This window comes from Alexandromys fortis, unplaced genomic scaffold, assembly GCF_014885135.2.
Source record: "Alexandromys fortis isolate MF-2015 unplaced genomic scaffold, M_Fortis_MF-2015_v1.1 scaffold_250, whole genome shotgun sequence".
NCBI lineage: Eukaryota > Metazoa > Chordata > Mammalia > Rodentia > Cricetidae > Alexandromys > Alexandromys fortis.
Genome location: NW_026068128.1, coordinates 773,650 through 785,366, shown reverse-complemented (window position 1 = coordinate 785,366; position 11,717 = coordinate 773,650). Strand labels below are relative to the sequence as shown.

Sequence of the window (11,717 nt, the reverse complement as noted above, 5' to 3'; positions counted from 1 at the left end):
CCTCATCAGCCTGAAGAGCAGACCAGGTTCCCTGCCCTGTGGGAAGTCCAAGGACCTCCCACCCCCTTCCAGATCTAGTAAGGTGAACATCAAAAACACCAAAGGCACTAGAACCAATACTCTTAAAACAGGGTTTTCATTCTATTCTATCCAAATCCACTACAGGGAAAAGGAGGAATGGAGACCCCACCTGATCCAAGACTTCCAGGTCTGGCTCCTTCTCCCTTGGCTACTTGGTTTCACCTTCTCTGCCTCTCTGAACTCCCCACTCTAGCCTCAGCTCAGGCTCCTTACTGCTCTTTTTCATTCTTGCTATTTCTTCTTCCTCTTTAATTCTACTCCCACCCCCAATCATCTCAGTTCTCAGGTGATCAGGACAGTATTGACGATCTTGCTCCTGGTAAACACTGTCTTTGACTTGGAAGAAGTAACGAAAGCATAGTGACCTTGAGCCTGACCTCTAAGCCCGGAGGTCACATTTTCACCCTTGTTCTAGAACCAAGATCCAGTCACTCACTCTTCCAAGTGGCTGTGGGCAGTGAGGGCAGCACAGGCTGCTCCGGATCTTATTCTAGTCTTAATGCTGCTGTTACCATTGCTCTTCGCAGCAGAGGCACACACGAACGCCACACTTGACTCTCTCTGTCAAAACTGGAGTCTGCAGTGTTTGTGAAGAGCCTTCCTTGCCAGCCCTTTCAAGGACTCCTTCCTGGCTGGTATCTTGATGGCCACATCTCCCATGAAGCTCCCTCCTTGTTGCTATGCACAATGAACGATGCTGTAAAACCTTCCAGCCCCCACCATGAGCAGCCTCCCTGCAGCCACAAGGCAGGTGCCTTGGCTTCAAACACTTCTCATCCTACAATTATGAGCAGGGTGCTTTTGCTTACAGTCATCTGGCAATAGCCATGAACTTCCTGCCTGGGTTCAGAAAAATCACTTGTCCTAACAGCCAGAGGCTGTAAAGCCACCCCAGGAAATACAATGGCATGTCTCTGGCACCAGAGTGCGGCCCAAGAGAGCCAGTGTGCCTGGAGGGAGGGCAATATATTGTTACCAGGACGACCTTCCAGGTCCCCAGCTCGCCGTGGAATACTTGTGCTATCTCACTAGAAACTCTACGCTGTGGCACCTGTCAGTCTGATTTCTCGGGACCTGCACATGCTCAGGCTTCGTCTGGCCTGGGGACGTCTATCCTGGGGGAGCAGAGCTGGGCACAGCCCTGTCCTCCTGTGCAGAAATTCCCTGTGAACCCAGCTTGACCTCTGGTTGCATTCGTGTGGCCTCAGTGCAGAGAGAGAGGGAAATGACCTATGTCCATTCTCGCCGCTAAGTTCCTGTTAGGCTTTTTACTCGCAGGCAAGCCATTGAGAGCGTAGGCCTGGGGTTAAATCCAGACTTGGTCGTTTACTGTTACACGGTCTTGGGAGGAAGTTCTTGCCTTTGTCTCTGTTTTGTTTTGACCCTCTCAAACTTGAGGACTGTGTTCATGACTTCCAAACCGAGTGGCAGAATATTCACAACTGAAATTGTCCTTTGACCCCTACCTTTAGCCCCTGGACACATTACTCACCCAAGGAGGCACTATGTGTGTGCGTGCACACATGTGCGTATGTGTTTAGGTGTGTATCCCCATGTGCTTTCAGAGGCCCGACAGTCTTACTCCATCACTTTCTGCCTCACTCCTTTAGGTCTCTCCCTGAGCCTGGAGCTAGGCTTGCAGTCAGCAGACTCCAGTGACCCTCATGTCTCTGCTCCCAACCGTGCTGGGGTCACAGATGTGTGCAGAGCTACACCCAGCCCCCCCTTTAACACAGCTGCTAAGGATTTGAACTTAGATCCTCGTGTGGTGCATAGCAAGTGCTGAGCCATTTCTCCAGCCCTTGCTTAACTTTTCTATGCCTCTGGAGACTGCCTCTAAGGCGGGTGTGACGCTGACATTTTCAAAGGGCAGTTACACAGATGTGATACAAGAAGTGGTTAGGGTGGCGGCCCACAGGCAGAGAGTGCTGGCAGAACACATGTGAGGTGCTTTAGGCCTCATCTCAGCTGAGGGCCAGGGCAGGTTATCAGGCTGTGAATAGCAGACCCCTGGGTGCTGACCATTTCAGCGCTGCATAGCACTTCACCATAGCCTTGGCCCACATTGCACCCCAAGAGAAGCGAGGGGGGAAGCGGAGGCAGGAACAAAGACTGCAGACTGCTGAGCCCTGGACTAGCCCCAGGTCCACTCAGTGATCCGTACCCCGTCTGTGCTGGGTCCCAGCATCCCCATTTACTTCTGGGTTAAAAGGAGATATAGTCGGAAGAAGTATTCAAGCAATGAGGATTGAGTTGGGGGAACTGGCTCGGTGTATGCAAATGTGAGAACTAAATTCAGATCTCCAGAACCCACCCAAGTGCTAGCTAGATGTGGTAGCCCATCTGTAGGCTGGGCTTAGACGCAGGGGTCTCCGGACCAGGAGCAAGCTGGCCAGCTAGACAAGCCTGAATCTGTGAGCTCTCTGCTACCTGAATAAGATGGGAAATGATTGAGGAAGACTCCTGGTGTCAGCTTCAGGCACACACGCACGTGTGCAGACATATGTGCCTATACCTATACATGTGGACACACACGTGCACTCATGCACACCACACAAACACATGCAAGAGAGAGAGAGGACTCAGTGGGTAAGAGCATTGGCTGCTCTGGCAGCGAATCTGGGTTCAGTTCCCAGCACCCACATGGTGGGCCACAGCTGTCTGTAACTCCAGTTCCCAAAGATCCAACACCTTCTGGCTTTCCCAGGCACTTGCAGGCAAAATACTCATATACAGAAACACAAATAAAAACCTAAAATAACCACGCTTTCAGGGTCCCTCAGAAGCTCAGCAAGAGTTTTATGTGAGTCCCCTCCCGACCCTTCCTTCCTAGCGTTCATGTCCTGCTGGGCACACTAGCTATTGTCCCCATCCCTGCTCCTTGATAAATAGTCTGGTTTTTCCATGCAGTGTTTGTCTCGTGTTGAGAATGTGCAGGCCTGAACTCTGCCAGGCTTATCTTTACAGTGGATTTCCTGCTGCTGGTGGATCTGCCCGCTCCCCAGTGAGCAATAGTTCACATCACCCAAGTGTAAAGATAATACTGACGTTCATGATGTAGGTGGCCTTGGCAGACCCCCGGCTCCTTCTGTCTGGGTGGGAATCTGCAAGCATTAACCCTGGCTGGCGTGCACCCAACATCCCTCTCATGGTCAGAAAGCCAGGACTGAGTTGGCGGGGAGTGGGTGGGGAGTTCATTCATCCATCAGCTATGTGTTGGACCTCCTGTGTGTACCAGGCAGTGGATGAGCTCCAGGCACACAGATAACACAGAGGATGGGGCAGTTCCTGAGGCCCAGCCAATGATAACATGAGGGTTTGTTCTGGGGCAACAATGAGGACCGAGCCAGCCGGAGCATAGGAGGAGTGTGCAATCTAATCTAGGAACTCGAGGGAAGGCTTTAGGCTGTGTGTGTGTGGGGGGGTGGGCAGAGGACAGCCTTGAGAGTCACTCTTCGGGAGATATTCCCTTGTCTTTTGAGATAGGGTCTCTCGTTGGCCTGTGACTTACCATTTTAACTAGGCTGACTAGTCAGTGAACCCAAGATCTACCTGTCTCTACCTCTGTACCTCCCCACAGCTGTGTGCCACCAAACATAGCGTTTTCTCTCTCTCTCTCTCTCTCTCCCCCACTCTCTCCCTCCCTTATGAAAATAAGTTCTTATGCTTGTGCAGTGAGCAATCACTGACTGAGGCTGAGTTTTAGCCAAAAGCTCTATGTACTGAACATGAGTTTTAAACGGCAGTTGCTGGGTCTGTGGGAAGAGGAGGGTCCTTTGCCGCTGTGTTCAGTCCGTTGGGCTACACCTAACATCTAGAGCATCTCCTGACCATGGGCATCCCAGAAAGCTGGCGCTGCTCCTCTGCCCATACACGTGACTGCATAGCATTTGACCCCTTGCCAGGATACCAAGTCCCCGTTCTGATCATAACTAGCTCATTCCAAGGGAACTGCCCTGTCCCCATCACCCCAGCCAACAGGCCTTTGTGCCAGCAGAGATTTTCTCCCTTGATATAGCTAAGCCCATTGGCATTTGCTTTGATTAAAATTATGGTATGACTGGCATCTCTGAGATTCCAGGCCCAAAATATGTAACGCAGCCTAGAATGATAGGAAAGCCAAGCACTCGCTGACAGTAATCCATGGGGTGCCAAGAAGACTGGACTTGAGTCCCGGCTAATGTTTGCACACTTTAGGTACAACAGTCCCTGGCTGGAGAAGAGGTTTCCTGCCCTGTCTGGGTACCAGAGATGGGTCAGGCATGGAGGCCTCTCTCTTCTGCCCTTCTTCACCTACATCCTCCAGCTGGCCCAGCGCTGGCCATGGAGTGAGAGAGCTCACCAACAGGAAAAAGGCAGTAACTGCAAAGACGTGTGATGGGGCCAGACTTCGCCCAAAGCAAACCTCACAAGCCTGGGGTTTGGAACAGGTTCTGAAATGACCGTCATTGTCTGGCTATGTGGAGCAAGAAGTTGCATGGAGGGTGAGATAAGGTGCAGGATCTGGGCTAAGGAAGCCGGTTTTCTCCAGGCACCTCTGTCCAGAGAGGAAGCCAGGGCCCCACCCCCACGCACCCCCCAAAGTCTCTGGGGGTGAGTCAAATCTCAGCAGTGACTTCATTTCCTCTAATTGGGAGGCTACAGACTCTCTGGAAGCTTCCAGCCAGTAAACTACACTGATTGCAGTGTGGGAGCCTCTGATCTACTTGATCGTACTTTCCCTCGGGGACCCTGGTGGCCTAGGGGAGTGACAGCCAGGGGTTGGAGTATTTGCTCAGGAAGAGGGATGTGTTTTTAAGATAACATTTAATCCCAAGTAGAGGAAAGTTTCCAGATGTCTCTGCAGCGTCCATCAGTGAGTGAGAAATGGGTGAAGGTCCCGCTTGTTGACTTGCTGAACAGCTCCAGCTATTCACATATACCCCACACCCCCATACTCCACCCACCCACCCACCCTGCACACACCCTCACCTGTGACATCCTTCCACTGCTGACGTTCATGATGTAGGTGGCCTTGGCAGACCCCCGGCTCCTTCTGTCTGGGTGGGAATCTGCAAGCATTCCATGCTTTCAGATCTTATGCAGCACTATAGAAACTTAGATGTGACTATCTACATCACCATGTGTCCCCCTCTCCCCTCTTCTGTCCTAAGACTGTGTCCTCTCTGAAGAGGGACTTGGTCTTCTTCAACATGCAATGACTTGGTATACCGACCTTGTACAAAGTCCTGTTTGTCTCTTCTTTACCCCAGCGACCTTCAGCATCCGGGCATAGACCACTCCCTCTGTTCCCCCCTTCCTCCCCTCTTCCTGAGTGGGCTCCATCAGCTGAGATAGTCGGTTTTCTTTTTCTTTCCATCAGCCCAGAAGCAGGACTGTACCGTAGTCTTGGGAGCAAGACCACCTGGCTCCGCGGCTTTCAATCTGACACCATGGACCAGTTGGTTACCTTGCAGCTTTGTGCCCTGTTTTCCCCATGTGGGAAGTGGTCAGAATGAAAGTCTCTTCTATGAGCAGTAACAGTTCCTGAGCTTGAGAAGCCAAGCACACGATTGTGAGTGAGTGCTCCGCAGACGTGAGCTAGAGTGATGCTGATGATAACACGGGAAGCCCCTCCTCTAAAGTCCCCTGCATTCTACCAGGCTTTTCCCTGTCTGAGCATGAAATAGCTTGAACCATACAACATTCTGGCTCCTTATTTCAAAGTCCAAGTTTACGCCATGGCCTGAGTGTCTCTAGAAACAGACACTAGTTTTCAGTAATAAGACCCCAACTTCAGGGCTGGAGAGATGGTTCAGTGATGAGGCGTACTGGCTGGTCTTTTAGAGGATCCAGGTTCAATTCCCAGCGTCCACATGGTGCCTTGCAAACTGCCTGTAACTCCAGTTACAAGCTCTTGGTCCCCTCAGTACTATAGCAAGCTCTTAGGTGGGGTGTGGCAAGTAGCTTGGGGGGTCCAGTGGATGGGTTTGGGCTTTAGGGGATCCTAGCCACAGGAAACTTCCTGCTGGCTAGCTAGAAAAGTCAAGGGGGTTGGGGAAGGGGCCCAGGGTTTTGTCCTACTGGGGAGGACCTAAGAGTGGGGGATCCTGCCATGTGTCTGTTCATTCACCTCTTAAGTCCCCTCGGTATTCGAGCAAGCTGTGTTTCAGAGTTCCGCCGAGGTTGCAGGATAGGCCCATATATATCTTGCTTATCCATCAATTCATAGGCTCATGAGTTGTTTGAGGTTTGGGGCTAATGTCAATAATCCTTCCCTTGGTGTTCATGGAGATGATTTTGATTCTCTTGAGTATATGAACCTAGGACTGGGCTGGCTGGCTAATATGGTACCCCTGTGTTTAGCTGATAAAGAAATTGCAATACCAGACTGCTTGAAATCATTTGCACTAATAAGGTGTGAGATTTGACTGTTTCCAGCTCTTGGTTCATGTGCCCCCATCAAATTACCAGTGGCGGGGAGTGACCATTCACCATGGCTTATTTTTTCATTTCCCTAATGGCTGATAGTTTTGGGATCTGTTTATATCTTTACTGGAAAAAATGCTATCTAAATTCTTTCTCTGGGGTTCATTTGGATGTTTTATTTTTCATTTCAAGCTGTCACATTTTATGCGTGTTAGATACAAGCGCGCTGGTAGAACTTCTCAGTTATGTGTCTTGCAAGTATTTTGCCCATCAGTGGAACTGTCTTTCCCTTTTGTCTTTTCCTTTGCCAGGTTGGGGAAGGGGGGAGGGGGAGACAGGCTAGCCTGGGCTCACAGGCATATGCCACCATGACTTTCTACTTTTTACTTCCTTGGCAATACAATCTTTTGAAACATCAGTTTTATCTTAAGATTTATTTTTATTTGTATGTGATGGGGGCGGGATACATCTGTGTGCTGGTGCATGATGGGCCAAAAGAGGGTGTCAGATCCTCTGAGCTGGAATTGCAGGTGTTTTTGAGTCACCCAACATGGGTGCTAGGAATGGAACTCATGGCTTCTAGAAGAACAGAGAATGCTCTTAGCCACCATCTCTCCAGCCCCAGCACCGAAGTTTTTAATCTTGACAAAGTCCAGATTGTCAATAGATTCTCTTGTTATTTGGCTCTTGGTCCTAAGGAACTATTGGCTACCTTCAGTCACAATAATGATGCTCCACACACCTCCATGACTCGGAAGTACTTCCTTCTTTTACTGTGTACTTAGTGTTGCTGGGTTACGTAACCCAGGGCCTCGCATGTGCCAGGCTGGCACTCTACAGCTGAACCACTTCGCCAGCCCAGTACACTTCCCACACGTGGTCCTATAGACACAGCCCTCTGCGGAAAAGCAACACTTCACAGACCCAGCTCACAGGAAAGGAAGCTGAGAGCTGGGGGTACCAGGCCGGGGGTCAGATCCGGTCCAACCTCACTCGGAACCTCCTATCCTCCCAGGGCTTGAACAGTGTCTAGTCTGTGATGGACCCACAAGGAAGGCCCACCAGGTGGGTGACTAGCGGACCCTAGCAGATGCCCAGAGTGCTGTGGCTGGTGAGGTGGCGCCTTGGTGACAGACCGCCTGGACACTCAAGGTTGCTAAGTGTCTGCTTTCTCCCCACAGTGTCTCATTGTCGGAGGAGGACCATGTGGCTTGCGCACTGCCATTGAACTTGCCTACCTGGGAGCCAAAGTGGTTGTGGTAGAGAAGAGAGACACCTTTTCCCGGAACAACGTCCTGCACCTCTGGCCCTTCACCATCCACGACCTGCGGGGCCTAGGAGCCAAGAAGTTCTATGGGAAATTCTGTGCCGGCTCCATCGACCACATCAGTGAGTAGGGCTGGGGTGGGGTACTTCATGAAGGTCCAGGCCTCACTGTGGGTGGACCCATCTTGGGGTGGGGTACTTTAGTGAGTCCAGGCCTCACTGTGGGTGGACCCACCTTGCCACATCAAGGAGCCCCCGCTGGCCCTTTGAGGACCACGCCTCCAGATGAAAGACTATGCTTAGTTACTTTGCTTTGCCGGTGAAGGGATGCTTCACAGGAGTCAGTTTGAAGAGAGGTTTTATTTGGGCTCACGGTGTGAAGGGACACAGACCTCTCATGGCAGGGAAGTGAAAAAGGCAAGCAGCTTCATGGCTGCTAGTTCATATCTGGGCAGATGTGGAAGTGAAGAGAGGCCCAGCAGAGGGACTGGGCTATAAATTTCAAATCCCCTTCCTCCCCCAGAGGCCCACTTCTTCCTGCTAGGCCACATCTCCTAAAGGTCCTACAGTCCCCTAAAACAGTCCCACTGGATGGGGGTCAAATGTCAAAATACCTGAGCCAGGGGTGACATTTCACATTCGGACCATGACAGTGTGCTTTGTGGCTTATTCTGGGCTCCGTGCTGTGTCCCATTGGTCACAGACTGTGGCACACACTGCCTGCCAAAATACCCGTCTCAGGGGCCTAAGTGCTTGACACATAATAGATGAACAATAAACATCTGTCGGGTGGATGAATGAAATACAAAGCCCAGGGGTAAGCAGCGGAGTCTGTACGCTCCGGGAGTGCGCTGAGATTCTGTCAGTAATAAAATGTGCTCTAATAGAGTGAGTCACATTCCCAGGAGGAGTTTGAAAGAGAGAACTCAAAAGCCGCTAACAGGGCCAGATGGTTGAGACCTTGTGCAGAAGCCTTTGGACACTGTGCTGCGAGTCCTGGGGAGGAGGGCAGGTGGCAGATGAGAGGAGTGACGTCATTGAACGTGTAATCTCTGACAGATCGCTAACCAGCACTCCTTAGAGCTTTGACGACAGGGAAGGCCGCCTGTGTGACTCCATGGGGGCTGGGAAGGGAAGCTGAGGATGTAGACCAGATGCCGGGCAGGCTGAATGCCTGTGCGGAACGCAGCTTCTGTTCTGCTGTTGGTCACCTGTGGAATCTTGAGATAAGACCTACGCAGACCTGCTTTGGGGAGGCAGTACCCCAACTCCTCGGAGCTTTGCAGGGAAGAGGTCTCTGGGCATCTTCAGATGACAGTGGAATGTGGAAGTCAGGCAGGTCATATGAGAGTCGGGTGAATTCAATACAAAGATGTCTCTTTCATTCCTTACTTGGCTGAAATTCCTTTTCTCAGGTCTCAATTTTATCTCCTATAAAACAGGACTAATGTTGTCTCCTTGAGTTGCTAAGCTTACACAGCACCCCATCTGCTGTGTGCTGAACATTAAAGCACTTTGGGTCTGGTGGCATAGGAGGGTGCCGTGTGTGGCTCTCAAACCTGACAACCTTGTCCTTCTCCACGGGGATGGGTGAGAGCAAAGCCCAAAGACCCATGTCCATATGAGACCAGAGCTGATGGGAAAAGTGAGTTGGGGTGTGGGTGGGACTGGAGAGAATTGTCAGCTGCTAAGGGTGTAATTTATTCAGACGCAGAAGAATTTACCAACAGCAACCCCAGAGTTTATTCCCACTTTGGGATGAGAAAATTCCAGGAGTTCAACGGAAAGAAATGTGCATTTGCCCAGAAAGCCACAGCGTGAGCTGGCAGGATGCGTTGACCCACCCAGAGAAGGAGGCCTGTTGCTTAGAATGTGGAGTGAAGGCTTCAAGCAGTGTGGAGAGGATATGGCCTTGTCCAGGGCAGCTCTGGGAGAATGAAGGTGGGGACTTAGAGAGCACCTCCTGGGTCCCGGAAGCCAGGAACCTTGACACTGTGAGGTGTGGCCAAGCCTCCCCTGGAAGGACTGTCTCCTTAGCAGGTTGTAGCCAGCTGGCTGGCTTCTGTTCAGCCCGCAGGCCGTCTCCAGCCACAGCTGCATCTTCATGTTCAGCTTTGCTCAGCTTCTGTCTACGTCCTGTGTTAGAACTCTTACTTCCCGGCACTGTTCTCTTAACGGTGGTCTGTGTCCTGTGCCTGACAGAGAGGCGTTGACCAGCCCTTCACACGCTCATCTTCCCTTCTTAGCATCCCCAGGACAGAGGCAGAGCGAGCCATGCCTTCCAACTCTGGTCCCTCTTGGATTTCTCTCCCCCTTCTCCCTCTCCTCATCACTAGTCTTGCTGAGCCTCACCCTGGACCCCACCTTCTCTGGGCACCCCATCATTGTTCCTTCGCTCCAAGGATTTGCTCTAGGAGAGGAAGGAAGGGTGAACTGTCTATCCCCTCATACTCCCCCCCTGCTTGTCCACTTCCTTCTGCCACCACACGAAAGAGATTTTTACCCAGCCGCTTCCTGGCTCCCAGGTGCCCTGGCCTCATGTGGCCTTCATTGTTCTCAGTCTGTCCAGGGATTCTGATGCTCCCGATTGCACCTCTCTTGCAGCCCCAGCCCAGGCCCCATCGTTCTGTCCGTTCCCTCCATTACAGAGCATGTGCCCCGTTGCTGTGACTAAGATGGCACCTGGCATATTGTGGGTGCTCCATGAATATTAAATAAACTGCACCCACTCAATGCAGAGAAGCCAACAGCAAGTTTACAGTTTCTCCCTGTACAGGAAAATAGTTGGACGGATGCCCATTTGTGCCGAGCACTAGGGAACGAACAAGGTTGCGCTCACTGAAGGCATTTGAAATGGCAAGAGTGGAGAGCATTGAGCCCAGCTGGTGGGAGAATTCCCTGCCTTGCCCATTACCATTGGAGAGAAGGAGCTTTAGGCATAGACCTCATCCAAGAGCCATTTGATCTCTGACTTTCCTTGTGGCTCCTGACTCTCACTGTCTCCTCCTCTCTCTACTTTATGTCCTCAAAGCCAGAGCCCAGCTCAGCAAAGGTGTAGGAAAGACAGACCTTCCTAGTTAGGACAGCCTGGTCCAGCTAGAGCAGCACCGTCGGGTCAGACTGAACAGGATCCCGTCTGCTTTTTGTTTCTTTATGGCCCTGAGCAGTCACCTGGCTTTAGCAAGTCTCAATATCTCCTATATTAAATGAGAATAAGAAGGATGCGTGAAGAGCCCTGCAGTGCCTAGTACAGACTCAGCAGGTGCCGTGCTGAGTTCGGAGGCCACCAACCACACCTGCACAGCACTTACACACAGGTGGTCCCAGGCATCGCTCCGAACAGTCATCTCTCCCTTCCTTCCCGACAGGTATCCGTCAGCTACAGCTTATCCTGTTCAAGGTGGCCCTGATGCTGGGAGTGGAAATCCATGTGAACGTGGAATTCGTGAGGGTTCTAGAGCCTCCTGAAGACCAAGAAAATCAAAGTACAGTATAATTTTCCTTCTCTGCCTTGAGGGCAGATATTCCAAGTGGGAAGCTGTGCTGGTAGCTTTCAGAGGCTATCTCTGCAAGTTATTTTTGCTAGGAGCTGTTTGGCATACTTCCACTGACAAATACTTTACCTTTTTTGACCATTTCTGTGGCTTTGGGCTTATTCTTCAGCTCCCAGCAAGGGCGGAAGTGATGGTGGAATTACTATTACACCATGAGGCCTATAATTTGGTCACTCAGTCCCTAGGAAAATACAACTTCGACCAACAACATTCAGCTGGTGGCAGCCAACAAGACAGATCTGATAGCATAATAAAGTCACACAAGCCTCAGGACATGTGTGTCAGTTCACACGCAGATAGGAAAATGTGCTGCTGCACCCCCAAAACATTTTAAAATACAGTAACGAAACTGAGACTTCTAGAGTGGTTGTCAAATAAAGGTTCTAGATATTTCTTGGAATACGTATG

General features: G+C 51.1%; 1 protein-coding gene across 5 annotated transcripts in view; it reads left to right on the top strand.

The window, feature by feature from the left end:
* Mical2 (microtubule associated monooxygenase, calponin and LIM domain containing 2) overlaps positions 1–11,717 on the top strand; it is a 205,425-nt gene that overhangs the window by 76,556 nt on the left and 117,152 nt on the right. For all 5 annotated transcript variants that reach the window (XM_050125902.1, XM_050125898.1, XM_050125900.1 and 2 more), the window contains exons 4-5: positions 7,671–7,878; positions 11,124–11,240. In XM_050125902.1, coding sequence (XP_049981859.1) covers positions 7,671–7,878; positions 11,124–11,240 — 325 coding nt within the window. The remainder of the gene's footprint in view (positions 1–7,670; positions 7,879–11,123; positions 11,241–11,717) is intronic.